Raw genomic sequence first — 27,034 nt, forward strand, 5'->3', positions numbered from 1 at the left:
TAAAATCCTCCAAGACTGGACCATGGCTGTATTCATTATTGTGTAACAAACTTACAATGACGGTATTGTCTGCAAATTTTAAAATGTGCCCATTTTCATAGACACTCTTATACATATCTGTATAAAGGATAAAAAGTAAGGGAGAGAGAACACATCCCTGAATGAATAAGTTTAACTAGACAATTCCCCTGTGGGAAATCGTGAGAGTGATGCAGTGGGCGTAGCAGTCGCTATTGCAGGAGTTGTACTGTACTGTGTGAATGTGTGACTTGCTACGATGCTATGATCATGTGTGTGTTTGAGAAACAGAGAAGCCCCTCCCCCATCTGCTCCCTGACTGGAGCTCGTTGCCTTGGTGACGGTGCTCAGGTGAAGAGCAGAGACATAAGATTACAGGCAAAGAGAGCTTTTTCTCAGATTTCCTTCTCCTCGAACAACGGCGATTTACACAAAAATGAAAGGAGGTATTCACAAAATACTTTCACATTGAGCGCTACAAGGCTCTCATGAACACATTGATGTAATTTTTTTGTCCCTAGTCAGGGTTCTCCACGAGGGGTTTAAGAGGTGCGGGCTGCCCCCCTTTCTGTGATTCCCGCCCCCGTTTAATTTCTGCCGCCCCTTTACAAAAGGAAGAGACGTCCCTTTGTTTTCTTTGTGACAGATAGCCTTTCTCTGTTGGAGTACCGACAACGCGACAACACCCGAGTGTGAAACTCATTTACCAGCAATTAGTTTAGTCAGTCTGACGAATCATCAGACTGACTAAACTAATTGCTGGTAAATGAGTTTCACACTTGTTTGGAGGGAGCACTATGAGGAAAAACTGCGCTTTCTATGTCTCTGCTCTGAGCACGCGGGTGGGGGAGGGGCTGCTCGCTCTCACACACATACACAGGAGGGAGGGGCTGCTCGCTCTCACACACACACACAGGAGGGAGGGGCTGCTCGCTCTCTCACACACACACACAAAGAGGGAGGGGCTGCTCGCTCTCAGAGAGACACAGGCTTGTAGCCTCATGGCAAGTCACACATTCACACAGTACAGCTCAGCTCCTGCAATAGCGACTGCTACGCGCACTGCATCACTCTCAATTTCCCACAGGGGAATTGTTGGCTCTAGTTATAATTTATAATGCTTATGTACATTCTTTTACAAAAGTGCAATATTTTGATGCTGCTGAGCCATTGATCAACCTTTTTTTATGTCTGATATGTTGTAGATGGGAAAAGTAAAAGAAGCAAAAGTTTACTTAAGAAAGATGGCTCTCTTTTTATTTTTATTTTAAGTTATTATAATTTGTTCCTCAGGCACTCAATGTTAATAAACAGGCCTACATTTGAAATCTGTTGACCTGAGTTTTCATTCTTGCATTAGCTTTATGGCAGGGCTTTTCAAAGTGTGGGGCGCGCCCCCCCCCGGGGGGCGCCAGAGTTCTTCGGGGGGGGGCGCAACGTGAGAGACAAAATGGATCGGTTTTTAGTACCTAAAGCTACAGTGAGTGAGGAGACAAAGTCTGGGCCAAGCAAAAAAAAACAGAGTTGCGATTCGCAAATTCAACCAATCCCCGCAAATTCAGGGCGGTGTTGCAATTATATCCAATCACCGCAACTTTCCCGCAAATTTGACCAATTGTTGGCGTCGTCTTGAGGTGACGTCGACAAACTACCTTCCGCCTTACTTCCGTGTGTTCAAGAGAAGCAGCATGCGCGTCGTGTTGCCAGATTGGACGATTTCAAGTGCATTGTGGCGGTTTTGAACATAATTTGGACTGGAAAACGTCAGCAGTATCTGGCAACACTGAAAGTGTGTTATGTTTACAGTGAAGGACTGTGTGCACTTTATTTATTTATTTTTTTACTTAATACAAGAAGTTAATGGATGCCAACATTTTTGCCAAAATGGTATTTTATTTTCCATTGTTTAGGCAGCTTCTGCATCATACTGTGAGATTCTGTTCAAATTGTTTTTTTCTTCTATGAAGCCTGAGCCATTTATTTTATTCGTGTATAATTATTGTTTAATTTAGTCTTCAGGAGAGACTGCCTGCACACAGTACTAGTATTAATAGTTTTTTTTTCTTACATGAAAGCTGAGGCATATTATATTTTATTTTAAGGTAACTTCATGTTGTGCTGTGAGGTTCTCTGCACTTTAACTTTTGAACCAACAGGTGCATTTGGATAAGTAAAGCCTATTTTCCTGCATTTTTGTAGTCCTGGTAATCTTTTATATTGGTAAAGTTGTTTATAGGACCATTTCTCAGTGTCTTTGTTTTTTTAATCAATAGTTTTTCAGTAATAACTTAATATTTAACATATCACTCAATTTTAATCACAAAAAGGGAAAATCGCAATTTCTTGCAACTTTCACTTCCTCCCGCAATGTAATCGCAACAAAAACCTAAAAAACACCGCAACTTTCATCGCAATTTTTTTGGAAAACCCCCCCGCAACATCAGACATTTTAGCCCGCAGCAATCACAAAAAAGGCCCGCGGAATCCTGGGGGACTGGAAAAAGAAGGAAGTATGACCATGATTATTTAAAGTTTGGATTTTCATGGACTGGATCTGAAGATGCTCCACTGCCACAGTGTGTTGTCTGCCAAGAGGTGCTAGCTAACGATGCTATGGGATGTTTAAAATGTGTAAAACAAGATGTTTTAAAAAGCACAGATGTTTAAAATGTGAAAAAGAAAAAAATAAATGTGTACAACAACCATTTTTTAAAAAATACGAATGGAACATTAAGTATAGCAACAACAAAAATTGTAAGGGGGGGCGCTGTTGTTTATTTGCTCTCCGAGGGGGGGCTGACTCTCCCACACTTTGAAAACCCCTGCTTTATGGAATTCATTGTATTAATTAATTTGCACTGAAACTTGATTTAAAGAAAAAAATCGTCGTTGAAATCGAAATCGCAATATCTGCCAGAAAAATCGCAATTCAATTTTTTCTTAAAATCGTTCAGCCCTACTGATGATTATAGTCTAAGAAAAGCGTTTCACACGTCGGCATTTTTGACACATTGTTCTTGTGCCGGGAGATAACACGCCTTTATAAAAACGTGTGAATCAACACCAAGTTCAAGATAACTGATTGTTATTGTCGGCAGAGAAATAAAGGATAAAAATAAAAAGTTCAAAGTTGGTGCGGCAAGCGTGATATTGCCGATAAAACCGTGAGGATATAACCTGGCAAATTTTATGCAAATGTCATATGTAAATTTATGCAAATTTGTTTCAAGGTCATCTGATTGACCCCCACCCTCCTATATTTTCAATCCATGGAGAACCCTGCTAGTGTAAAAAATGTGGACAACAGAGCGAGTTGAAAACAACTGACATTTCTGATTTTGTAGTAAAAGCACTGTCGGGATTATAATGGGAGTCAATGGAGCAGTTGGGCTGTGAACCTGTCACTTTGAGGCTTCTTGTGCGAAAACTGTAAATCCTATCGTTTAGGTAGACACATCGTGTGAATCAAGACAAGTGTGACTCCAACTTTTGAGAAAATTATATGTGTAGAGTGCAGAGCATTTTTTAAGGATTTTCCACTAGGAGACCAACTGGTCTGGGCAATACAATCACAGGCCCCAGAGTCCATGTGGCTGCACCGCTGCGGCATATTCTGTGATGCAAAATGGTTCACCAATCACCATACAGACAAACACACTACAGTCAGTGCGTTTACATGCACATAGAGAAAATCGAATTTCTGCCGTAGCTCGACTGAAATCGAAGCTCTAAATGCCATGGAAACACCTTAGCTCGGCTGAAATCGAACCGAACTGGATTTCTCGTAATCGAGCTACGCGACCTAGATTATGCGATTGTAGCCGAGCTACTTAGTGCATGTAAACCCTATCTAGCTACGTAGTCGAGCTACTTACTTCAGCACTGCCCCTTCCGGAAGTGACAAGTGACGCGACCACAAGCAGGAAACACAACAGCTCAGCCCCGAGGCGAGCCGCGGCACTCCACTTAGGTTTCGTTTCTATCACAGGCTCCAGCACGACTTTGGACGCTCGTAGCTCAGGCAGGGGAGGTCCCAGCCACCCCAAACTTGACAGCCAGAGACCTCTGCCTTCTCCCCAAAGAACCAGCATGGGCAGGGCGCGCTAGCCCTGTGCCTTGGGACGAAGAGCCACGGTGCTCGGCTTCAGTTTCGTTTTCCCATCGGTGGCTCCAGCCCGAATTTGGATGCTCGTAGCTCGGGCAGGGGAGGTCCCAGCATCCCCAAACTTGACAGCCAGAGTCCTCTGCCCTCTCCCCAAAGAACCAGCTCAGGCAGGGCGTGCTAGCCCTGCGCCTTGGGACGTAATTCGCCCCGAGGCGAGCCGCGGCGCTCCGCTTAGGTTTCGTTTCTATCCAGGGCTCCAGCCCGACTTTGGACACCTGTAGCTCGGGTAGGGGAGGTCCCAGCATCCCCAAACTTGACAGCCAGAGTCCTCTGCCCTCTCCCCAAAGAACAAGCATGGGCAGGAAAAATGACAAAGTCCCACAGTTCAGAAAAATGGCAAAGTCCCACTGCTCAGTTTTACCATGGGCATCAGGCACTTCTGATAACTTTGTTTATACTCTTGAATAGCTCTTCTTCATGACGACAACTGGAAGTGTACCAACACGATGGGGCGTGTAGCGCCACCTGCGGCTCGGGTGCACAATGTACCTCATACAATAGCTCGATTTCCTTGTGTGCATGTAGGACTGGATTTCTCTGGCACCCCTGCTGGGACCCTTAGCTTGATTACCGACAGTAAACGCACTGACTGACTGCACAGCTATCAAGAGCAATTACCAAGCACAAATGTTACAGGGGCAAAGACAGGTTTTTAATTTGGGCACCATGGCGAGCCTAAAAAATTTTTTTTTTACTATTTTCGCGCGTAGCGTGCCGAAAAATTGACACATCATTTTTAGTAATTTTTTTAACCAATTATTAATATATCGAGCAATAAAAATAAAATAAATTAAGTAATCATGTGCAAGTATAAAGTAGTGCTGTATATAAAAAGTCAAAAGTTTTCTCCAACATTCTGAATAAATAAAAAAGATAAAAATATTTTGTAAGCCTAATTATGATCACAGCATCTATTTGGGCGCACATCTATTTCAATTTAACTTCCAATATAATTCGGTATAAATTAATTTGGGCATAAATGGGATAAAAATAATTTTCACTTAAGTTTAAAAATAAGCTGGTACAAAGCCGATTACATAAAAGTCTCACATAAAACGTAAAAAAATTCATAGCGTACCTGGAAACTGTAAAGGCCAATTTATGCTGACAACCCAGTCCTCGCAGACGGTGTCGCAGACAGTGTCTGCGTAGCCCCCCCACCTTCGCAGACGCTCTGCGCACACCTCCCAAAAATTGTGACCACCGCAGAAGCCTCGCAGACAGCGCCGCAGACAAGAGGGCTCTGATTGGTCCACTCTACCCACTGTGCACGCACTTCCACTTCCCTACTTTCCCGGTTTGTTTTGTTTTCACGACCGGCATTTTTAAAAACACGAGCGAAGATGGAGCAGCATGAAGAGTGATTGATTGAGGAAGTGAGGAAGTACGTACATCTATACGACTCCAGTTCTAGTCATTATAAAAAAAAAAAAAAAGTTCTAGTCATTATAAGTAACCGGAGGATAAACACTCCACTAACCACACCCACCAACTACTCCTAGCAACTTCACGCCCCCTTGCGTTGTGCCGGTGAATAACATCGCGCACGCCTATTCCCCCGCTCAACAATAAATTACAACTGTCTGCGAAAAGCTATCTGCGAAAGCCTTGTCGCAAGAGCATGCAGAGGCCTTAAGGCAGTTGTTGCAGACGACAAGTCAATGACCTCGACCTTGTCAACAATATCGTCTGATGTCTTCTGACTGTTCTGTTGTGTGATAAACCTCCCCATTCCCCCGCCTGTAGACTTAATAATGCCATCGTTTGTGCATTTTCCATGAATATATGAACTGCTGTTCTTATTATGTGATTTACCAGTTGTCTTAGGTCTACCACGACCCGGCATGACGACCACTTGTCAATCTATACTATCAATAGTATCACAAACCGACAGCCACGTGTTATCATGAATCGTTAAGAATTTCACAACATAAAGGAAGTATATTTTATGACATTCAGACGTCAGAGACTCAGACACGGTTTACGGTAATCGCTAGACGCATTTCATGTTCACGTCATGTTATGAAGCGACTGAACAACAAATTGAAATATATATATATATATATATATGCCAAAAAATGACATTTAACAATAATTTAAAAATATTTTGGGTTCTCCACCCTTATGAAACAGGATATTTTCTTCTCATTTGGGCGATTTTCGTAAGTTCTATTTTGGGCCTTTTGACAAGCCCGTAATTTGGGCGCCGTTATACGGTATGTAATTGGGGCTGTATTTGCCCTTGTGTTATGTCAAAGACACTTAAAGTTACACAGTAACGACATCGGATTCTGATATCAGCCATCTCAATAACCAAATTTTAGTTTTGTTTTTCTTAACCAACATGATCTTGTGTGTATAACACAGGGTTCTCACCAGGATTTTTTTTTAGCGTAATGGGTTATGGCGAGGGAGCGTAGCGACCGAGCGGGGGGATGGTGCGGAGATTTTGAAAAATCATGCCCAAAATTGGCCATATTTGACGTTCCTGGAGGGGATAAATTGCATTTTTTATGTTGTATATCCTTGATGGAAAATTGTTACATCTTTGGATCTTGGCAATGTGTTACCTACTGTTGTATTTCACTGAACTACAAAGGGTGTTGTCAAAAGATATGTAAACTCAGACACAACCAAAGAGATAATGAATGTTTTATTGTATTAAGAAATTAAGAAATGCCTTGCCGTCTTCTGTTAACACCACGGGAGTAACTTTGATTGTAACCACTGTTAATTCTCTGATTTAAAGCCACAAGGGCGATCACGTTTGGCACATTGGAGCTGAATCCCATGACTAAAATCATATCATTAACCTCATTCTCACCTGTGAATTTCCAGCCTCTGCTCGTCTTCCTCCATCTCCTCCTCTATCTCCAACAGCGGGCTCTCCCCCACTAGGCCTACCTCCATCCTCTGCCCGTTTATCTGCTACCTCCTTTCCTCTGCCTCCTATGTCCTTTCCTTCATCTCCTCCAACCTCTCTTGTGCCTGTCTCCTTATAGAAATATAACGATGGATGGCATGCAGGCAGATTACCAGTGTGTTAATGTTAGCCACAGTGGGATCCAGTAAATTAGCGCTAATCATCCGATACGTGCGCCCTGTCATATTGCTAAACCTGCTTACAAAGTAGACGTTTTCATTCATCAAAGGGCTTTGGGTTAAGTTTTCAAGCGTGATGGAAAACCTGTAGAAGTGGTGCACTTACATTTCTAACTGTGAAGAAAGAGCGAATGTCTCTTTTTTTGCGAGGGGGTCCGTCATCCATTGTCATTCACCGAAGTCCAGCTCAAGAGAAAGTTATCGCCAGGATCTCTCTCTCTCTCTCTCTCTCTCGGAACTGATTTCCAGGCATGGGTTTCCTAACAAACGTAGGCTGATTTTGACACCTTGAAAACTGCTCAAGTGCGCAGGAAAAAAAAAACTTTTGGCGATGGTGATGAACAACTGAAAACAACCGTTACGCTATATTAAAAATTTAGCGTAGCGGGGGGAAATTACCGTTGCGGTCTGAAATTTTAGCGTAGCGGGCCGCAACCATATAAAGCGCTGGCGAGAACCCTGTAACATATATCTTCGTTTTCCTTGTTAAATGTATACTTACATGGTACTTGGTTAATTAATTGCAACTGATTGAACCAAATGATAAGACATAACTTGGTTTAAAATTTGGTCACCCAGTGAAGAGCAATTCCAGCGTTATGGACGTGACACTTGAACTCAAAATGGCAACAAATGACCCAGTGCATGTTTTATTGTCTCCCAGTATTTAAACAGGTGTTGCATATTTTAAGGCTGTACCATACTGGAGAAGTGATAGAACAAGAACAATTCCCATAGTACATCTAGGGCATGCCAGAAAGTGCCAATAAAAGATGCGTTATGGATGTGACAGAAAAAGTATCACTTTTCTTGGGTGACTGTACATTTTTATCAAACTCTGTGAAATTGTAAACCTAATGTCGAAATGGAGATATCCATTTGATAGAGGGGTCCAAGGTGAATATTAAAAAATCTTTGTTTAAAATATTTTGTATTTCATGCAGAGTTTCAGAAGGAAAAGTCATCGTTATGGATGTGACGCGTCTGAAATAGATATGGCATATGTTTAGAAAATCAGCAATTTAACCACCATAACCCTTTGAAAAACTCTCTAAATATCAGCTAAAACTATCAAAGGTCTTAAATAATATTTAGAATGGCTATTGTTTTGCTGTTTTGTGGATTTTAGCATACATTTCTGTGGCTTGTGGCAATAATATAGAATTGTACATGATCAAAGTGGATTTTAGCTTGGGGTTTACATTATAAGAAAGAAAGACTGACAGTGACATATTAGGTTGGTTACAAATTGGTTCAACTTATTCACATCTGTAAAATACAGGCCTAGGTGAGATCTCTGGGAGTGGTTTTGATGTATTACATGTTGCTTTAATTTTGCATGGTGAGGTTGACATTTACATGGAATTGCCCTGAAGCCGGTTTAGCATTGACTAGGAGACCAAACCTGGCCACTAACTATGTTAAAAAAATGCTCTGGTAGAGTGGAATTTGTGGCTGAAAACACAGTTTTAATGAGAAATTTAGAGCATTTTTTTAAAGCTGTGTACACTCTAGCTCGACTGCATAGACACTCATTATAAAGTCTGAATTTCTCCAGAATTGATCATGGTGATTGATCTGTGACTGATCAAAAAGTATACAACCTAGCAAAAAAGTTGAATGCCAGATCCACACAGGAGAATTTTGTCTCCGTTTTAAAGTTTGAATCATGTCTCTGGGTGAAAGCATGCCAGAGCAGCGGATGTTTGAAAAACGTTGAAAATGTGCGATTTTTTTCATTTATCCCCATAGAAATGAATGGGAAATTTTGCGTGATTTTTTCGCGACTAAAAATTGTAGAATTCTGGACAAAGTAATAGCACACCGAGTCCGACCGAGCCGCACGTTTTGATGTATTGTTTGTCTGTGTGCGATGTACGGTTATTGGGTTATTCTTAAACAAAATTTGTACGGAAGATGAATAAGTTTAAGAAGAAGAAACACGCAGAAGAAGAAGAGTTTGCAGTGCCTAATAAAGCCCTGCGTATAAAACCAGCCCTGAGTTAAAGTAAGAGGTTTCATTGCTGCCAGAGCTAATTGTTAGACACAGTTCTCTCTCTCCAGGGATCAGAGGCTTCGAGCTCAACACCATACGATTCAACAACAAGACCTCCCGGTTCGGGAAACCATGCCTAAAACAGTCCCCTATGATTTCATCCATTTTCATTTTCAGTGTGTAAAGCTTTCTGCTCAACATACTGCAGAGGGGGTGATTCTGCCTGATTAGCTTAACAATAATAATAATAATAATAATAATAATAATTTGTAAAAATAAATAAAAACCCCGATAAAAAAAAAAGTCTGTGAGAAATCAAGTCGGAATTTTGAGAAATAAAAAGTTGGAATTGCGAGGAAGTTGCAATTTAGAAGAAAAAAGAAAGCGATGGAAATGACCTTGAAGTGAAGATTTAAATACTTTCAATATACAACTAAGCAGGTTAGCCAAACTACAACTAGGGTGGCCAGACGTCCGGCTTTAGGCCGGACTGTCCGTCTTTTCAATGTCTTGTCCGGCGTCCGGCGCAGCATCAAGCCGGACGCACATTTGTCCTCCTTTTAGAGATGATGAGCGGAATTATATAATATCGACTTGCCAGACTGGAAGAGCAGAGTTCTAGAATAACGTTTTGTAGGGAACCCGCAGATCTGTGCTGCACACTAGTAATCTACAATAAAGAGTCTATGGCTCGATGTTTTTTGGCATGCAATGCGAACTCCGCACCGCGAGGCGTTGCATTCTAGAACGCGTTGCGCTCTATCCTTTGATGATCTTCCTGGCGCGTGCCTAGTGCCCTGCCCCCTAGCCCTGGCTGGGACTTGGAAACATGAGTCTGTCCGGTAGACCAGCTGCTCACAACTTAAAGTGCCATTCCACCATTGGATGTATTCTTTGGCATAAAATACAATATATTTTATGACAACATGACTAGACAGAGAAATCTTTTAGCTTCAAAATGATATATCAAACATAATTTTTTGACAGCAACAAGTATATTAAATTTTGTGACCAAAAAGTCACCTACCCTTTTAATTTCCGTGCGGTAGTGAAACATGATGTCATCGGCAGGTTCCCCTTCTTGTGTACCACGTGTCGGTCTATTTTTAGACCAGGAAACCCCCAAAGTGAGAGAGTCATTTCTCCTCGTACATGGGGGCCAAAAAAAATTGCGAAAAATTTTGGGTTAATCTTTCAGTTAGCTAGATTTATTGGTATTAGCTAGATTTATTGGTATTATTTTTATCGCGTTCTATCCGCCATTGCTGATAATGTGTGCCACGTCACACGTCACGTGGTACACAAGAAGGGGAACCTGCCGATGACATCACGCGCGGAAATTAAAAGGGTAGGTGACTTTGGTCGCAAAATTAATATACTTGTCGTTGTCAAAAAATTATGTTTGATATATCATTTTGAAGCTAAAAGATTTCTCTATCTAGTGATACTGTTTATATATGTTGTCAAAATATATTGTATTTTATGCCAAAGAATACATCCAATGGTGGAATGGCACTTTAACTTCACCGTAAACCCGAATGTTCAAATTAATTAAAAGAAATAATTTTAGAATACTCAAACTTTGAGTAATAGTTCTACTAACTTTAACATGTAAAGTTGCTGTAACAAATTGTTCGTTTTTGAGTAACTGGAAATAACAATTATTGATTTCGAAGAACTTTATGGCAGTGTGACGTACGTGACGTCATGGCGCACGTCCTTCAGAGACGTTACGCCACTGAGTTGATAGGTAATTTCAAGATGGCCGTGCATCGCGAGCGGAGCTGTTTCCAGCTTTCTAAAAGTAAGTAAAAAGTTTTGTACCTTTGTAAGAGTATTAGTGGGGCGGTTTAGCTCGTATATTCAAAAGGATTGTGCATTTTGTGATACAAGCATCAAATTTGGCACAAATGTACATTGATATATGGCGAACATTTTCAGATATTGAGCCACTCGGAATTCTCCCTTCATGTCCGCCATATTTGAATTCAAAATGGCCATTGTTTGAAATCTACATTTTCGATTATCTTTGGGTCTAATGCCGCTATTGACTCGATTCTGGTGTCCAAATGTATGTTTTGGGAGGAAAGGAATCCGATGGTTACAATCTGCATTGTGTATCTTTATAAATTAGCCAACATATTGGATTTCAAAATGGCCGCCACTTGAATTCTACATGTGCGATTACCTCTGGGTCAAATATTTTTATAGTACATGACAATATTTGCTGGTATCCATTTTTCAAAATGACATACTTTATTACAGTACTCCACTTAATTCATGAGAGAGAAATATTCATGTATTTTTGACAAGACAACATTTTACTCAGTCTGTGAAGTAAAAATTGTTTTGACAAGTTTGAGTTATTGATTAGATTCTGTGTTGTTCTAGGTTTGATATGGAACCTGAAGGAGTTCCAACAGTTAAGCAATAGGCTAATTATCCTAAAGTAGGTGAAGGTGATGGGCAGCATGGTGGTGTAGTGGTTAGCGCTGTCGCCTCACAGCAAGAAGGTCTGGGTTCGAGCCCAGCGGCTGACGAGGGCCTTTCTGTGTGGAGTTTGCATGTTCTCCCCATGTCTGCGTGGGTTTCCTCCGGGTGCTCCGGTTTCCCCCACAGTCCAAAGACATGCAGGTTAGGTTAACTGGTGACTCTAAATTGAGCGTAGGTGTGAATGTGAGTGTGAATGGTTGTCTGTGTCTGTGTCAGCCCTGTGATGACCTGGCGACTTGTCCAGGGTGTACCCCGCCTTTCGCCCGTAGTCAGCTGGGATAGGCTCCAGCTTGCCTGCGACCCTGTAGAAGGATAAAGCGGCTGGAGATGAGATGAGATGAGAAGTATAAAATCCACTGATGTGGTCATCACTATCCTCTTGCAATAAGACCAGTCTGGATGGCAAACACAGTGCTAGTATTACCTTAAATTTAATTGGAATATAAAAATATCTATTCTTCATGTAACAGTCCACAGAATGGAAACAACAGGGAAGTGAAGTTTAGGTCAGATAAGTGCAAATGTAGATTTCAAATGGTGGCCATTTTGAATTCCAATATGGCGGACATGAAGAGAGAATTCCGAGTGGCTCAATATCTGAAAATGTTCGCCATATGTCAATGTACATTTGTGCCAAATTTGGTGCTTGTATCACAAAATGCACAATAGGTTAGCTATGCTGCCCCACTATATAACATTACTCGCTATGTATGATCTTTGGATAGTTAATTAACCAACTGTCATATTTTGTCGTTTCTCGGTATCTCTTGGATTTAATTTCAGCGCCGTAAGTAGCAAGCTCAGTTGGCCTGCTTAGGGAAAATGTCGTATGCTACGTAGCCGACTCATAGAATTATCTGTCAATGTGAAACAACTGAAACAATCAAAATGTTTTCAAGTACGTTTTTGAACGTCTTGATGTCTGTCGCTTTAAGCGACATCCCCTGCTAAGGTTACCTAATTCTCCATGAACTAGCTAACTAGAGCTAGCAACAAAATGTAGCTGACTGTTCCTCAATCTTAAGGCTATGAACATTGTGGTTACTGGATTAGCTCTGTATAAAATTCAATGAGTTCCGTCTTAAATTTACATTTTTTTGCATTATAGGTTGCAGTGGACCAAGTGGAGTTCTGTGAGAAAACAAGGTAACCGATTTTTAGTTTGCCATGTGGATTGTTAGATTCACTGACTGGTGCCTGGAACACTCGATTCGCTAACATGGCTCTCGGCAGACGCCCTGCTCCACACACCAGTTTTAATTAAGCCAGACGGGACGAAATATTTTCGCCAACAACCTGTTTTCCGTGGCTGAGATGAGACTACATGAATGTTCTAAAACACGGACGAAAACTGTGTGCAGAAATGTCTGAAGTAGCCTATCCATTAATAAACACATGCACGAGTAGCCTCGTAGCCAAACCTACTCATCTTTTTGCACAACAGTAGGCAAAATGGATTCAGTGTGTATGTTGCTGTTTTGTTTTTGTGTACAGGTGAAGTCCTACATTGTGGTCAACTGACTATTCAGAAGGCACCTTTTATAAGGTAAGTTCAATGAACATTGATTTTATGACCCTTTTCTGGTAGTGGGGATGATGCTTGCACAGTTCACATGCAGTGTCCTGATGTATGGTGAGTATGTACTGAGTTTGATGTAGGAGGAATATTAGTGGTTAGCGGTTTCAATGGAGTGGAAGTGCAAGTTGTGTGTGGTCACCTCAGACATACAAGCCCAATTATTTAGGCACTATCGTTTGCTGCATGGCCATTGTTCAAGAGTCAGTCCTCTACCATGTCTGAGTCTTGCATTTGCACACTCGCATCATTTAATGAAAATTCACTTGATCACGTGTCCTCAAAGACATATGCAGACCTAATGCAATTTGACAGAGCAGGGGCAAAGCACTTTTTACCTGCCCAAACGCCTGTCTCAGAGGGCACACTGTTCAGCCATTTAAGGCGACATTTAAAAACTAGACTGCACCATGCCCATTTAACAACTGCAACTACAGTACAAATGTATAATCATTTAATGCACCCAAAAGTAGGAAGGTGAGGATAGATTTATTTTTTAGCTCAATTCCCAGTGAACAGTGATGTCTAAGGGGTGGTGGTGTCTTATTTTCTGACACTTTGTACTTAAAGGGGACATACAGTATTATGTTAGGCTTTCCATGCTATGCAAGGCTTTCCTGCTCATATGTTGGTCTCTGCTGGTCTTATAAACACTCCAACTGTAGATAGTGTCTCGCTGTTCTCTGTGAGTGACCCAAATGATGAAGCAATGAAAGCACCAGTTCTGAACTAAAGTCTTCACCTGGGCTGCAAGAGGCGAGCAGTCTGACCAGGAGCTGTAGAGCAGTTGAAACCAAGCTAGCGAGAAACGCTCTCCTTTCCCCCTCATTATCCTTCTTGGTACTGGTATTATGTTCTAAGTGAGCACAGTCCAAAAAGTTATATCCATTGGCAGTGTGTGAGAATTGTGTATTAGGCCTACCCCATGTCGACTTGTGAAATAATAGTGTTAAGCTCAAACTGCTCAAGCTCCTACACTCATTTCCTGTCTCTTGACTGTCCTATAACAATAGAGGCTAGAAAGCCCGAAAACAAATATTAAACCGTGTTATAGAAATATCCTTCATAACTCTGGTTGGATAAGTCATGTTGAAGTGTTTATAACATCACATTAACAAGCTACAGTGCCTATAAAAAGTCTACACACCCCTATTCAAATGCCAAGTTTTTGTGATGTAAAAAAATGTCAGACAAATAATTTCTCAACTTTTTCCAACTTGACTATTAACTACAACCTGTTCAATGCAATTGAAAAACTCTAAGCTTTAAAGGGAAAAATTGCTGTTTTCTTTACCTTTTAGGTTGGTGGCTCCAATATGACCTGGATCTGTAAGTTGTGCGCAGCTGCTTTCAACACAAAATCAGACTTACTCACTCACTATAGGCTGCAACACAGTCACTATTCCAGAATCAGCCCTCTTCCCTGCCTCTACAGTGACTGCATTTGTACATGTCAAACATTTCCTGCACTGAAAGCACATTTATCAAGATGTCACCCAGAACAACCAGTCAGTCATTCTCTGCATAGTCAGGGTCCTGTGATATTTAAATGCCCTTTATGCACATTTCAGCAGCCCCTTTCTCAATCTGCTGTTTTCAGTCATCTTCGTAGGCATTTGAAAAACCATGAAACGGTGCAGTGCCCATATAAGGATTGCTCATACGCCACAAATGTGTACTCCTCATTCAATACACACCAAAGTCGAGAACACCAAGCAGATCTTGTGGCAGACTTTCAAACTGAGATTGCCAGTGAGGATCCATGTAATCTGGCCAGTGCTTCAGAGGAAACTAGTGAAGAATGCCCTGGTCCGAGCAGGGAATTGGAGAATGCGGATCATGTTGAGACAGTCAGTCTTAGAAATCAGCTTAAAAAGTATGTGTCGTCTTTGTTCTTGAAGATGCAGGCTATCCTACATATCTCCGACACTGCCACTCAGGAAATAGTAGACCACTTGAATGAAGTCTTCTCTCTATCTGAGCCACTGATCAAAGAGGCAGTTCATGATGTACTTACAAAAAATGGTCACTGCATTTCAGAATCTGCACTAAGTGAAGTTGTTGCTGCTATCATGGACTGCAATGTTCTGTCTACTTCAACTTGTAAAGGTGCTGAGTTGAGTTCCTCAAAGCGCAGAAAAACCTTTATAGAGCACAACTATCCTTGTGTAATGCCAGTGGAGTACCAGTTGGAGCCTGGCCATGCCAGCATGTATGTTCCTATACTTTCGATGATTCAAGAGCTGTTTAGAAGCACAGACATTCTTAAGAAAATTTCTGAAACAGATACTGCATTCAATCAATATGTTTCATGCGCCAATGGCTCTTACTTCATGGAAAATGAGTTGCTGTCAACTGGGGATCTCGTCTTACCACTCCAGTTGTACATTGATGATTTAGAACTTTGTAATCCGCTTGGTACATCACGCAAAATTCACAAGGTGTGTGCTGTATATTGGGTCCTCGCTAATCTTCCACCAAAATACAGGTCAACATTACATGCTATACAGTTAGCAATACTGGTAAAAGTGACAGATCTCCGCAAGTATGGATATGCAGCTGTACTTGCTCCATTGCTGCGTGACGTTCATACTTTGGAAGTGGACGGTGTGTTCATTGAAGGACTTGGCCAAAATGTCAAAGGCACTGTCTTTTGTGTGTCTGCGGACAATTTGGCCGCTCATGGACTAGGGGGTTTTGTAGAGTCTTTCAGATCAGGCTGTGTTTGCAGATTCTGCTTGGGCTCAGTTGAACAGTATCAAGAATCCGAAGTCAGAGATGAGAAGTTTGCTCCGAGAACTAAAACCAGCCATGACCTGCATGTGCAAACAGTTAAGGTAAGTGACACTTTGAGCAGCCACTTTGGTGTTAAAGGTGGCTGTGTCTTGCAGGAGTCTCTGGATTACTTCCATGCTCTCACAGGGTTTCCTCCAGACATACTCCACGATCTTTTGGAAGGCATTGTTCCAATGGAGCTCAGTCTTTGTCTTAAAGAGATGATCCGACTGAAGTACTTCACTTTGGACTTTTTGAACAACAAGATTACCACGTTCCCGTATCAACATGCTGATAAAGTGAACAGACCTCAGCCTCTTTCCCAGGCTTCTCTTTCTCGGGGGACAATAGGAGGTAATGGGCATGAAAATGCTACTCTCCTCCGACTTCTTCCGCTGCTTATTGGCAGTGAAGTACCAGAGGGGGATCGGGTATGGGCAGTTTTAATGGATCTCAAGGAGGTTGTGGAGCTGGCTTTGTGCCCATCATTTACAGATGAAACTGTGGACTATTTGGCTTTCAAGATCAGTGATCACAGACGGGCACTACTTGACGTTTTCCCCGAGGTAAGGCTCCGCCCAAAGCACCACTATGTGGAGCACTATCCTGCCTTAATTAAATGCTTTGGGCCCCTCCTGCATGTTTGGACCATGCGCTTTGAAGCAAAGCACCGCTTTTTTAAAAGAGTGGTGCATGACGTGCAAAATTTCAAAAACATTTTGAAGACCATGGCAATCAGGCATCAGCATATGATGGCATACCATCTTGCTTCACCATCATTTTTCAACCCAAACACTCAAGCAACCAGGGTTGACTCTGTTTTGGTTTCATCACTACCAGAGGTTGCTCAACTACACATCAGAGAACACACCACTACTGACACAATCTTTAAGGCCTCAAAAGTGACCATTGATGGCACAGACTATGTCTGTGGAATGTTTCTGTGTGTAGGAGCAAGTGGTGGGCTGTCTCAGTTCAGCAAAATTGAGCAGATTTTACTTTGTAATAACAATGTGTCTTTTTTGTGTTCTGATTATGAATCTTGGTATGTAGAACATCTACGTTCCTATGAGCTGACTTTGCAAAAAAGCTTTTCTGTCCACATACAGTCAAATTTGAATGACATCATCCCCCTCCCAGCATACCGTGTGGACGGCGCTCTTATTCTCACCCCGAAGAGGTTTATACTTGTAAAACAACAGAGTTAAGGTAAGGAAAAAAGACACGCGCACACAGACACAGACAAGCAGGGCTTGGGGGGTGCGCATCAGAGTGTAGTCGACGGGTGGGGGAGTGGCGATCGAGATCAGTGAGGTATGACTGCAAGGTTGTTGAGGGGCTTGTAAGCGATTAGGAGGAATTTGAAGTTAATGCGTTGCTTTATGGGGAGCCAGTGGAGTTGTCTGAGGATAGGGGTGAAATGTACTCTGGAGGGGGAGCGAGAGAGCAGTCAGGCAGCAGAGTTTTAAACATCTTGTAGTTTGAGGAACAGTGGAGGGGAGGCCATACATTGTGCTATTTCAGTAGGTGAGTTTGAATCTGGAGGTAATGGGTCGCAGGCGTGCAGTGTTTCGTAAGTGGAAGAAGGATGGTTACATGGTTAATGTGTGATCTAAATGAGAGTGCAGGGTCCATGTATATTCTAAGGTTTTTGACCAGGGGGAAGGGAGTGGCCATTGATGCAAGGTGAGAAGTTCTGACGGGTGGGGAAGATGGATTTTGGGCCAAAGAAGGTTTTAATGTCAGTGAGACAGCAGATGAGGGTGTAGAGATTGGCAAGAGAAATGGTTTTGGTGGTGATGTAAAAGCCTAGAATAGCATCATCGGCATAACAGTGGAATTTGAGTCATGGAAGCATGTACAGAATGAAGAGGAATAGGGCCCAGGACTGAACCTTGAGGGACTGTGTATGACTGTGATGGTGTGGGAATTATGATTGATTGTGACGTGGAATCTATGAGACGGGTAAGATTTGAACCAGTCGGGGGCGTCGTGGCTAAGGCGCCATGCCATAAATCTGGGGACCTGGGTTCGGTTCCGACCCGGGGTCGTTTCCCGGTCCCTCCCTGTCTCTCTCTCCCACTCATTTCCTGTCCTGTCTCTACACTGTCCTATCCAATAAAGGTGAAAAAAGCCCAAAAAATATCTAAGATTTGAACCAGTAGAGGGTGGTGTTGGTGATGCCAATGGATTCTTGGTGACTTTGAGGGCAGCTGGATCAGTGGGATCTTCTCCATGTCTGCCATTTTGAATTTCCAGAAATACATTTTTAGCTGCAGAATGTACTGTACTTTTGTCATACTAGTAAATATTAGTTTATTACTTCGTAAACATATTAATGAAAATATCGAATTTGGCAATAGGTAGCAGTTTTAACGAGCAGCATAGTTGTAATACCTACTCTGGCCACTATCCTGCACAGTGCACCTTAAACATGATGAACTTCCACTTACTACTTTTTGCTAAGGGAAGCTGCACAGTATATGATGTTGTTAAGCAATCTTTTTTTGTTTGTTTGTTTGTTTTAGCACAATGACTACTACATCCCTGCCCATGTTGCTGAGAGTAGAGCAACCAGACCAGCCACCAAGGAAGCTGAAACTGGGCGCTCGACCTGATTCTGTTGACTCACTAATCCGGATACTAAAACATGAACTGGACCTCGACCTCGATGTTGACCTTCTCTACGAAGACCCAGATTTTGATGGAAAGCTCACTGCCCTGACCGATATTAATGAACTGCCGCAGAAAGCTGTTGTACACATTACTTTTTCTCAAGACTCAAGCTCAGTTGCATCAACAGTGTTGCTCTCTGATGTCTCGTCTCCAGAGCGTCTGAGCAGGTGGCCGCCAGGGCCTTTTCCAATCCCAATGTTCTCATTCGACGTAGAGCTGAAGCTGAGGGACGGAAATGCTGAATATGAAAACAAGAACACCTACCTCAACTTAACCCGTGACCTGAAGCACAGCATCTTGGAGAGTATGGCTTCCACCATTTATGGTTTTAAAGCTTATCCGAGTGACAAGGAAATTTCAATGGCCGCCGAGGCTCTTGTGGCCAAACATCCCTGCTTGACCCAACCAGGGGCTGAAAAGGGCTGGAATGGGTGGAAGAACTCTATTAAGTTTAAAATGGGCAATTACAGAAACAAGATGAGACGGGCTGGATGTCAAGAAGTTGCGGTCAATTCTGGTAAAAGGAGTAGGAGCCACCCGGAAAAAGAGCCTTCACATTCGAACATCAAGCGACCAAAGCGTGCGGAATTAAATTTCTTGCCCAACTTTCCTAAAGGAAAGGATCCGTCACAACTGGAGGAGATGAGGCAGACAATTGTTGACGAATGCAAGAAAGTGGACAAGGACCTGACCCTCATCCGAAAACTGATGGAGGCCACATTCCCTCTACGCAGACAGACGATCGTTATGTCCTTCCCTCCTGTGAATGAGATCATGGACCTCTGGCCAGCTCTGAAAATTGAGTCAGAGGTGATTTAACATGAATCAGCTCTTCAATTGCAGTTTCTCATGCAAATGTATAGGAATCACATTATTATATTTTAAGTCCGATCTTACTAATTTTAATGTTGCTATATTTGCCTTCTATTTTTGTGCTATGTATGCAGTTGTATGCAGAATTCCAGCGACTCACGAACCAGAACCTGCCCAATACATTTTATGCTGAGCTGGACCGCCATCTTCCACGAATGATGACTCTATTCAGGCAGAAGGCTGCCAAAACGGGGAAGACTGCAGATGCTCTGGCCAGCATTTTAAAACTTCATGATGAGCAGGTAAAAGATTAAGATGAACTTTGCCATTTGTCTGGTTGTAATATACATTCCTCCAAAAAATAAAGGGGGCTCCAAAAAATAAAGGGGGCACCAAAACAACGTAATGCAGCTCCAAGTCAAAAATACTTAATAGTGTTATGAGGCAACACTCATTGTGGATCCATTTTGCCTACTGTTGTGCAAAATTAACAAGCAATGGTTAGAAATTAAAGGTCACCAAAATATGCCCCTAAAATAGTTTTGTCAGGTGGTGCCACAAACCATTTCTCTTTTCATTCTTTCTGTCTAAATCTTTTGGTGACTCGTGCATTTTGACGATTTCGCAGCCCTGTAGGTACCACGAGTCGGTGTCTTGGATAAGTAGCACTACTTCGGGGGGCGGTGAGAAACTATCAAAATGCACTTGTCACCAAAAAATCAGCCAGAAAGGATGAAAAAAGAAATTGTCTAACACCACCAGACAAATAAATTATTTTGGGGCGTATTTTAGTTATTGCCTCTAATTTCTACCCATTGCTAGTAACGTTTTGCACAACAGTAGGCAAAACGGACTCACAAGTATAGCTTTGCTTCCTAACTGGACAGGCTGTTATCAGACGTATAATTGACCTGGAGTTGCATTGCATTGTTTTGGTCTTTCCTTTGTTTTTGGAGCAGTGTACATATGAGCCGTATGACATGTTCTGCTTGCATTGATTTTAAAATAAGCTTTTCAATGACCAAGTTTTTTTCTTTTCTGCTCTTTTTTTATCTGAATAGGAATCCCATGACATCCACAGCAGACGCACCACAGCTCTACAAGCCTTGCCTGTATATCTGCGTGATGATGCGACAGAATTATTCAGGACCTGCACAGTGAGTCACCATCAGATCTTGCACTGTTAAATGGTTCCGATAAAATGTGGTGGTGTTTTTTGGATCTGGTGACCCTCATTTCCCAGATTACATGTCAGCTTTTGGTTGCGTTCAAGTCTTTATTTTTGAGTGAATTGTCCCTGAAATTCCTGTTGGTAACATTCCATTGATTCTCAAAGGGGCTTTAGGTCTGGCGAGTTAGAATGCCCATACCACCAAAGCACCAAAATGTTGTATGGTAATCTATGGGGTATAATCAAGAGGGAAATGTGGGTCACCAGATTCAAAAGCAGAAAACAGCTGACAGCAAAGCATCAAGGATATATGGGCCTCCATAACTCCCATGCAATGCTTCTGCCATTGACTTCAATGCTAAGGTGCATCATGCCAGTAATTAAGGCAAAGATTCCTACCTAAGATTTGAACATTAATGTGTAGTTTAGAAAGTACCATATTTCGGCTGATTTGATGTCTGAATTGAAAATGGTGATTTCATAAAAATATTCAATTTTTTTTTTTTTTGGAGCTGGAAGCCCAAAATATGAAAGAATAAACAAAACTTATTGGAATAGTTTAAAGGTGCACTGTGTAATATTTCTAGTTTATTTCCAGAATTCATGTTGTCCATTCACAAATGTTACCTTTTTCATTAATACTTAACGCCACCATCAAATTCTAAGTATTAATTATGACTAGGAAAATTGCACTTTTCATACATAAGTGGGATCTTCTCCATGTCTGCCATTTTGCATTTGATATTTTTAGCTGAAGAATGTTCTGTACTTTGGCCATACTAGTAAATATTAATTTATTACCAATAAAATATGTAAAAAGATCAAATTTGGCAATAAGCAGCACAGTTTAAACGAGCAGCATGGTTGCGATACCTGCTCTGGCCATAATCCTACACGGTGCACCTTTTAAAATCCTTGTCATGAATCTCTGATCTATGAATGTTTGATCAAATTATGGAAATGTTTTTACATGATATTAAAATTTTTTGGAAAGGAGCTGGAAGTTGCTAACTTGTTTAGCATGGATGCTTTCATAAAACATACCCCAGTTGTCTACAATTGAACTGCTCTGACTAAACAGCATCTGCATTCATGTAGGTCCTCATTTTTATTTTCTGTCTTTCTGTTCATCCAGGATGATTCTGATGAACCTGACCTCGACGGTGTTGCTCTGGGCCTTCTCACCTTCGCCAACAATGATGCAGGCCTCTACAACGCACTGAGGGTGTCCGTCGTGATTGAAGGTGCTGTTGTGATGAGTGTCTCCCGACATACTGACGCGTTTCTTATCATGTTTGGGCTTATGTACGCTTTGCACCTCAGCTATCCAAAGGCCTTGATCAACACCTTTGAATTTGTCCAAAAAATCTTGCTTGGCCTTGATGGTGGGAAACTTTCACCCAAATTGCAGACCATGAAAATTGACTTGTCCATGTGAGTGTGAAGGGTAGAAGGTAGCCAAGTTGTTTTGAGAAAGTGTTTTAAGGAGGTACTGTTTGAGTTGCTTATTTTTTGCTTCAGTTGCACCATTTTTGTGGTTCAGTGTTCAGGGGTACCAAAGTATTGGTGTACACCATTCTAGTGCTGATAAATGCTTATCTTAAGTGATATTTGGAATAATGTGGCATTGTGTGTGTGTGTGTGTGTGTGTGTGTGTGTGTGTGTGTGTGTGTGAGAGAGAGAGTGATTGTGTGTGTGTGTGAGAGAGAGTGATTGTGTGTGTGTGTGTGTGAGAGAGAGAGAGTGATTGTGTGTGTGTGAGAGAGAGAGAGAGTGATTGTGTGTGTGTGTGTGTGTGTGTGTAAATGTTTGAATGAGGGCAGCTCTCCTTCGTCTGTATAAATATCAACATGTTGGTCAAAACAAAGCAAGAAATCATAACCGCGCAAGTTTATAGGAATAGGGGAGCGATGAACAACTAAATGAATGAATGAGGGCAACTCTTTCCTTCCTCTATAAATCGGAAAAGAAATCTGACATTGCAACATGTTGGTCAAAATAAATCAAGAAATCATAACAGCGCAAGTTTATAGGAACAGCAAGGGGCAGTGTCAGTGTGTGTAGATGAAGGAGGATGGCTGTCTCCACATCCTCTCACTAACACACACACACTCACTCTTCTGCCGTACATTCAAATACTCCTCTTTCTGCCACGGAATGCTCTTCTCCCTTTAGTGACCACCAATGCCATCTTTCAGCACTTGTGGCTCAACTCAGTCCTGGACGAACACACGTGCACACTCACATAGAGGAAAGCTGACAGTTGGGGGGGGACAAAGGGTTCAGAGAGGGCCCACATTTGGGTGCGTGTGTGTGTGCGTGCGTGCGTGTGTGCGCGTGTGCGTGCGTGCGCGTGCGTGTGTGCGTGCGCGTGTGCGTGTGTGTGCGTGTGCGCGCGAGAGTGCGCGTGCGTGAGAATATGTAAGCAGAGATTTACTCTGATAGTCACTTTTTACGCTCGTTTGCTGGCGCTCTCTCTCTGCTCTTTTTTTTTTTTTGCTCCCCACTGCGCTGAACCTACATTGCATTTGTATGTCCTGGTCATTTTTACATAGTTTATGAACGTTTACATTGCGCGCGCGTGTGTGCGCGCGTGTGAGAATATGTAAGCAGAGATTTACTCTGATAGTCACTTTTTACGCTCGCTCGCTGGCAGTCTCTCTCTCTGCTCTTTTTTTTTTTTTTTGCTCCCCACTGCGCTGAACCTACATTGCATTTGTATGTCCTGGTCATTTTTACATAGTTTATGAACGTTTACATTGTTAATGAATGTTTAAATGTTTCTTAATGTTTACATTGCATTGTTGACAATAAACAATTGTTTGGTCAGCACAATATTTTGTGGTGTACTTGCTTTCTAAGCTGTATTTATAGTTACACATGTTAGTTGTACAAGTTGTTGCAATTTTATAAACGTGATGAACGAAAATGTATTTTCCTTACCAGAAAATCAGTGATTCTAATAATGCAAATATTTTATTTGAGCTAAATTGGCACTTTTGAATAAACTTCATTAAAAGATTCAAGTACAAGATAGGAAACGATGAGTAATGCTTACTGCAAATGTTTGAGTAGTTATATATGAGCACTTTTGATTTGTCTGTTATTAAAAGATTCAATTACAATACTTGGAATTTATGACTAACACTTAGAGCAAATATTTGACTTCAGTTATGTGAGTAATTTTAATTAAACTTTAATCAAAAGGTTCAAGTACAAGACGGAAAATTATGACTAGCAATTACTGCAAATATTTGACTTGAGGTATGTGAACAATTTCAATTAAACTTTAATCAAAAGATTCAATTAAAAATCCGGAAATCATGAGTAATGGTTACTCTAAATATATTAGTTACATGCGCAATTTTAATTAAGCTGTTATCAAAGGTTTTGAGTACAGGTAAGTTCTGGAAATTGTAACTTTTAAGTTCATCAACTTAAAAAAATTGCTGTAACTTATTACGTCAATTTTTTTGAGTACTGCTAACTTATTCGGGTTTACAGTGTTGTTAGGATATGGATGACAGTGCAAATGCACATCTACTATATCTACATCTACTACAACAGATACACGGAGAGGATTTCAGTGGTTTGTTAACTCCACAATGTTTTTAATAAATATAAATACTGTGTGTTCTAGCCAATTAAGAGCTAATACATGAATTATAATAAATACTATGAATGCTTTGACCTTACTCTTTTTTCCCCACAATCATAATCTTTAACCCTACAAAATTGTAATGTTGATTTCACCAAACTTGAGTGACTTGCATAAAAATAATCCATTCTCAATCTTGCCACTGTAGTTTACATAAAAATTTGAGGGCTATGAATCAGATGGGATTTGCCATTATTCACCCTAAAATTGATTAGAATGCAGGAAACTGCATCTAAGAAATACAAAATTTTCTGGGGGAGGGCCCCCAGACCCCCCGTCCAAATAATGTCCTCCTTTTTGGTGTTATGGAAATGGTCACCCTAACTCCAGCTCTCTCCTGAGTGGATAAACAGTGCACTATCTAGGGTGCACACGGCATTATTTCATACTGAACGGAGTTCCTAAAACAGTAAAGTGGAGATATATTCGGGATTCGACCACACACCTTCAGTTTAACTTACCTCAGGGTTTTAAATCCTCAGAGCCAGACACAATAACGTCTTTTTATTTTTATAACTCGAGGGGCTAAAGCGGCTCAGACGAGCAGCGTTTTTTTCTTCTCCAGTGTTTTCTGGCGGTTGGAGAAGCAGCTACTAGACGCGTTACCGCCACCACCTGGACTGGAGTGGAGTTTCAGGGTGGAGGACGCCTATCCCAGCCGAACCCAAAAGCCAGTATCTCACTGGGCTGCGACAAATTGCGAACGTCATGCGCCAGAGAGTTTCAAAAGTGTCTCGAAACATTCGGGGCTTCTCAATTTCCTCGCATGAGTCGAAAAGTGTCGCTCCTTCATCGCTGATATTTTGAACATGTTCAAAAAATTAGTGCAACAAAATTTATCTCAAAATAGCCGCAAATGCATTGCTGGTGTCGCAAAGCTGTCACGAACCCTTCTCAAGTCAGTTTCCGTGAGACAGGAAGTGCGAGTTCTTCAGCCAGTATCTCACTGGGCTGCGACAGCCTGCGGCTAGTTGGAGACACAACAATTGCGATATATGTGAATATCAATTCAGTGTGATTCCAAGTGAAAATTGTCGCTAATTCATATATTTTAGCACAATTGTTGTGTCTCCAACTAGTCGCAGGCTGTCGCAGCCCAGTGAGATACTGGCTTAACCCTCACACACTTCTACTAATAACAATTATAATGTAATTTTAAAAAGTGTAATGTTGCATGCCTGGACCCATTTGGTTGTTCTGAACATGTCCGGATTGGGTTTTTTGTTTGTTTGTTTTCTGCCAGAAGTTAAAATTCTCTGGGGCTGGAATAATAAAGACTCCTCTGAGGCACATAAAGCCAGCATCTATTTGAACTGCTGCTCATACAGCATCACACACATGCTGTCTACCCATTTCTATATGTAGGAACTCATAGACATTTGGCTAGTGTTACTTGCACTTGACACCTCTCCCTTCTTGACTTGTGACAACATCAGGATTTGGACTCACAATCTCTAGATGATAGGGTGAATGCTTCTCTGTTGCACCAATGCCCAAGAAGCTCCATCCATCCATCCATTATCTGTTGCTGCTTATCCTGTCCTACAGGGTGGCAGGCAAGCTGGAGCCTATCCCAGCTGACTATAGGCGAGAGGCAGGGTACACCCTGGACAAGTTGCCAGGTCATTGCAGGGCCGACACATAGACACAAACAACCATTCACACTCACATTTAGAGCCACCAATTAGCCTAACCTGCATGCCTTTGGGGGAAACTGGAGCACCCAGAGGAAACCCATGCAGACACAGGGAGAACATGCAAACTTCACACAGAAAGGCCCCCATCAGCTGCTGGGCTCAAACCCAGGACCTTCTTGCTGTGAGGCGACAGTGCTAACCACTACACCACCGTGCCACCCCCTGCCCAAGAAGCTTTCTGTCAAAATCTTGTTGATGTCTACAAAAAGTGTCTATCCAAAGGGATATTCAGTGTTGGGCAGTAGCGTCACTACAAGTAGCATCATTAGTAACTTAACTAAATTTCTCAGTAACATCACTATTTACTGAATCAAATAGCTTTTCAATAGCTTAACTCTTTTATTGATCAAGTAGCATGGCAATGGCCAAACAAGCTACTTTTTCATTGGGTATTTCTGTGATAAACACAGTGGAGCAGTGGAGCAGCTGCCTGCAGTCTAAAATTATCTAAAATAACAGCAGGAACTTATGTATAACAAATACTTATTTCCCAAACAAGGAAAAGCACAAAGTCTCCTGGATGCAACCCAGATGACATTGATGGCACCAGCTTGACCTTATCATTACCAGAAGGAAAACCCTCCAAATGGTGCACAGCACACAGAGCTATCACAGCGCTGACTGTGACTCCGATCATTCCCTTGTTATCAGCAAAATAGTGCTACAAGGAAGAAAACTGCTGCACCATGAGAGGCCTAGGAGTCTCCCAAGGATAAACACTGCCTGTACTAAAGACACTGACAGCAAAAACAAATTCCATTCCCTTATCAACGGCCTTAGACTGGCCAGGGATGTTGTGTCAGCAGAAACACGATGGCAGCACCTCAGCGCTGCTATATACAAGTCTGCTATTGCCGCATTTGGGAGGAAGGAAAAGAGAAATGTTGACTGGTA

The 27,034-nt window shown here is 41.8% G+C and overlaps 1 protein-coding gene across 5 annotated transcripts; it reads left to right on the plus strand.

Moving 5' to 3' along the window:
• The first annotated feature begins 10,822 nt into the window (after positions 1–10,822).
• On the plus strand, positions 10,823–23,104 carry LOC132891420 (uncharacterized). 5 transcript variants are annotated; one of them, XM_060928929.1, is made up of 9 exons: positions 10,836–11,085; positions 12,883–12,920; positions 13,269–13,320; positions 14,652–14,679; positions 17,235–17,334; positions 18,654–19,611; positions 19,749–19,916; positions 20,676–20,771; positions 21,921–23,104. In XM_060928929.1, the coding sequence occupies exons 6-9, from the start codon at positions 18,658–18,660 to the stop codon at positions 22,221–22,223; spliced, it is 1,521 nt and encodes a 506-aa protein (XP_060784912.1). In that variant the 5' UTR covers positions 10,836–11,085; positions 12,883–12,920; positions 13,269–13,320; positions 14,652–14,679; positions 17,235–17,334; positions 18,654–18,657; the 3' UTR covers positions 22,224–23,104. The 5 variants fall into 5 exon arrangements, with proteins under 5 accessions (XP_060784910.1, XP_060784909.1, XP_060784912.1 ...); XM_060928931.1 differs by lacking the exon at positions 14,652–14,679; XM_060928928.1 differs by having other exon boundaries at positions 13,269–17,334.
• Positions 23,105–27,034: the final 3,930 nt, after the last annotated feature.

This window comes from Neoarius graeffei, chromosome 9 (assembly GCF_027579695.1).
Source record: "Neoarius graeffei isolate fNeoGra1 chromosome 9, fNeoGra1.pri, whole genome shotgun sequence".
Classification (NCBI taxonomy): Eukaryota; Metazoa; Chordata; class Actinopteri; order Siluriformes; family Ariidae; genus Neoarius; species Neoarius graeffei.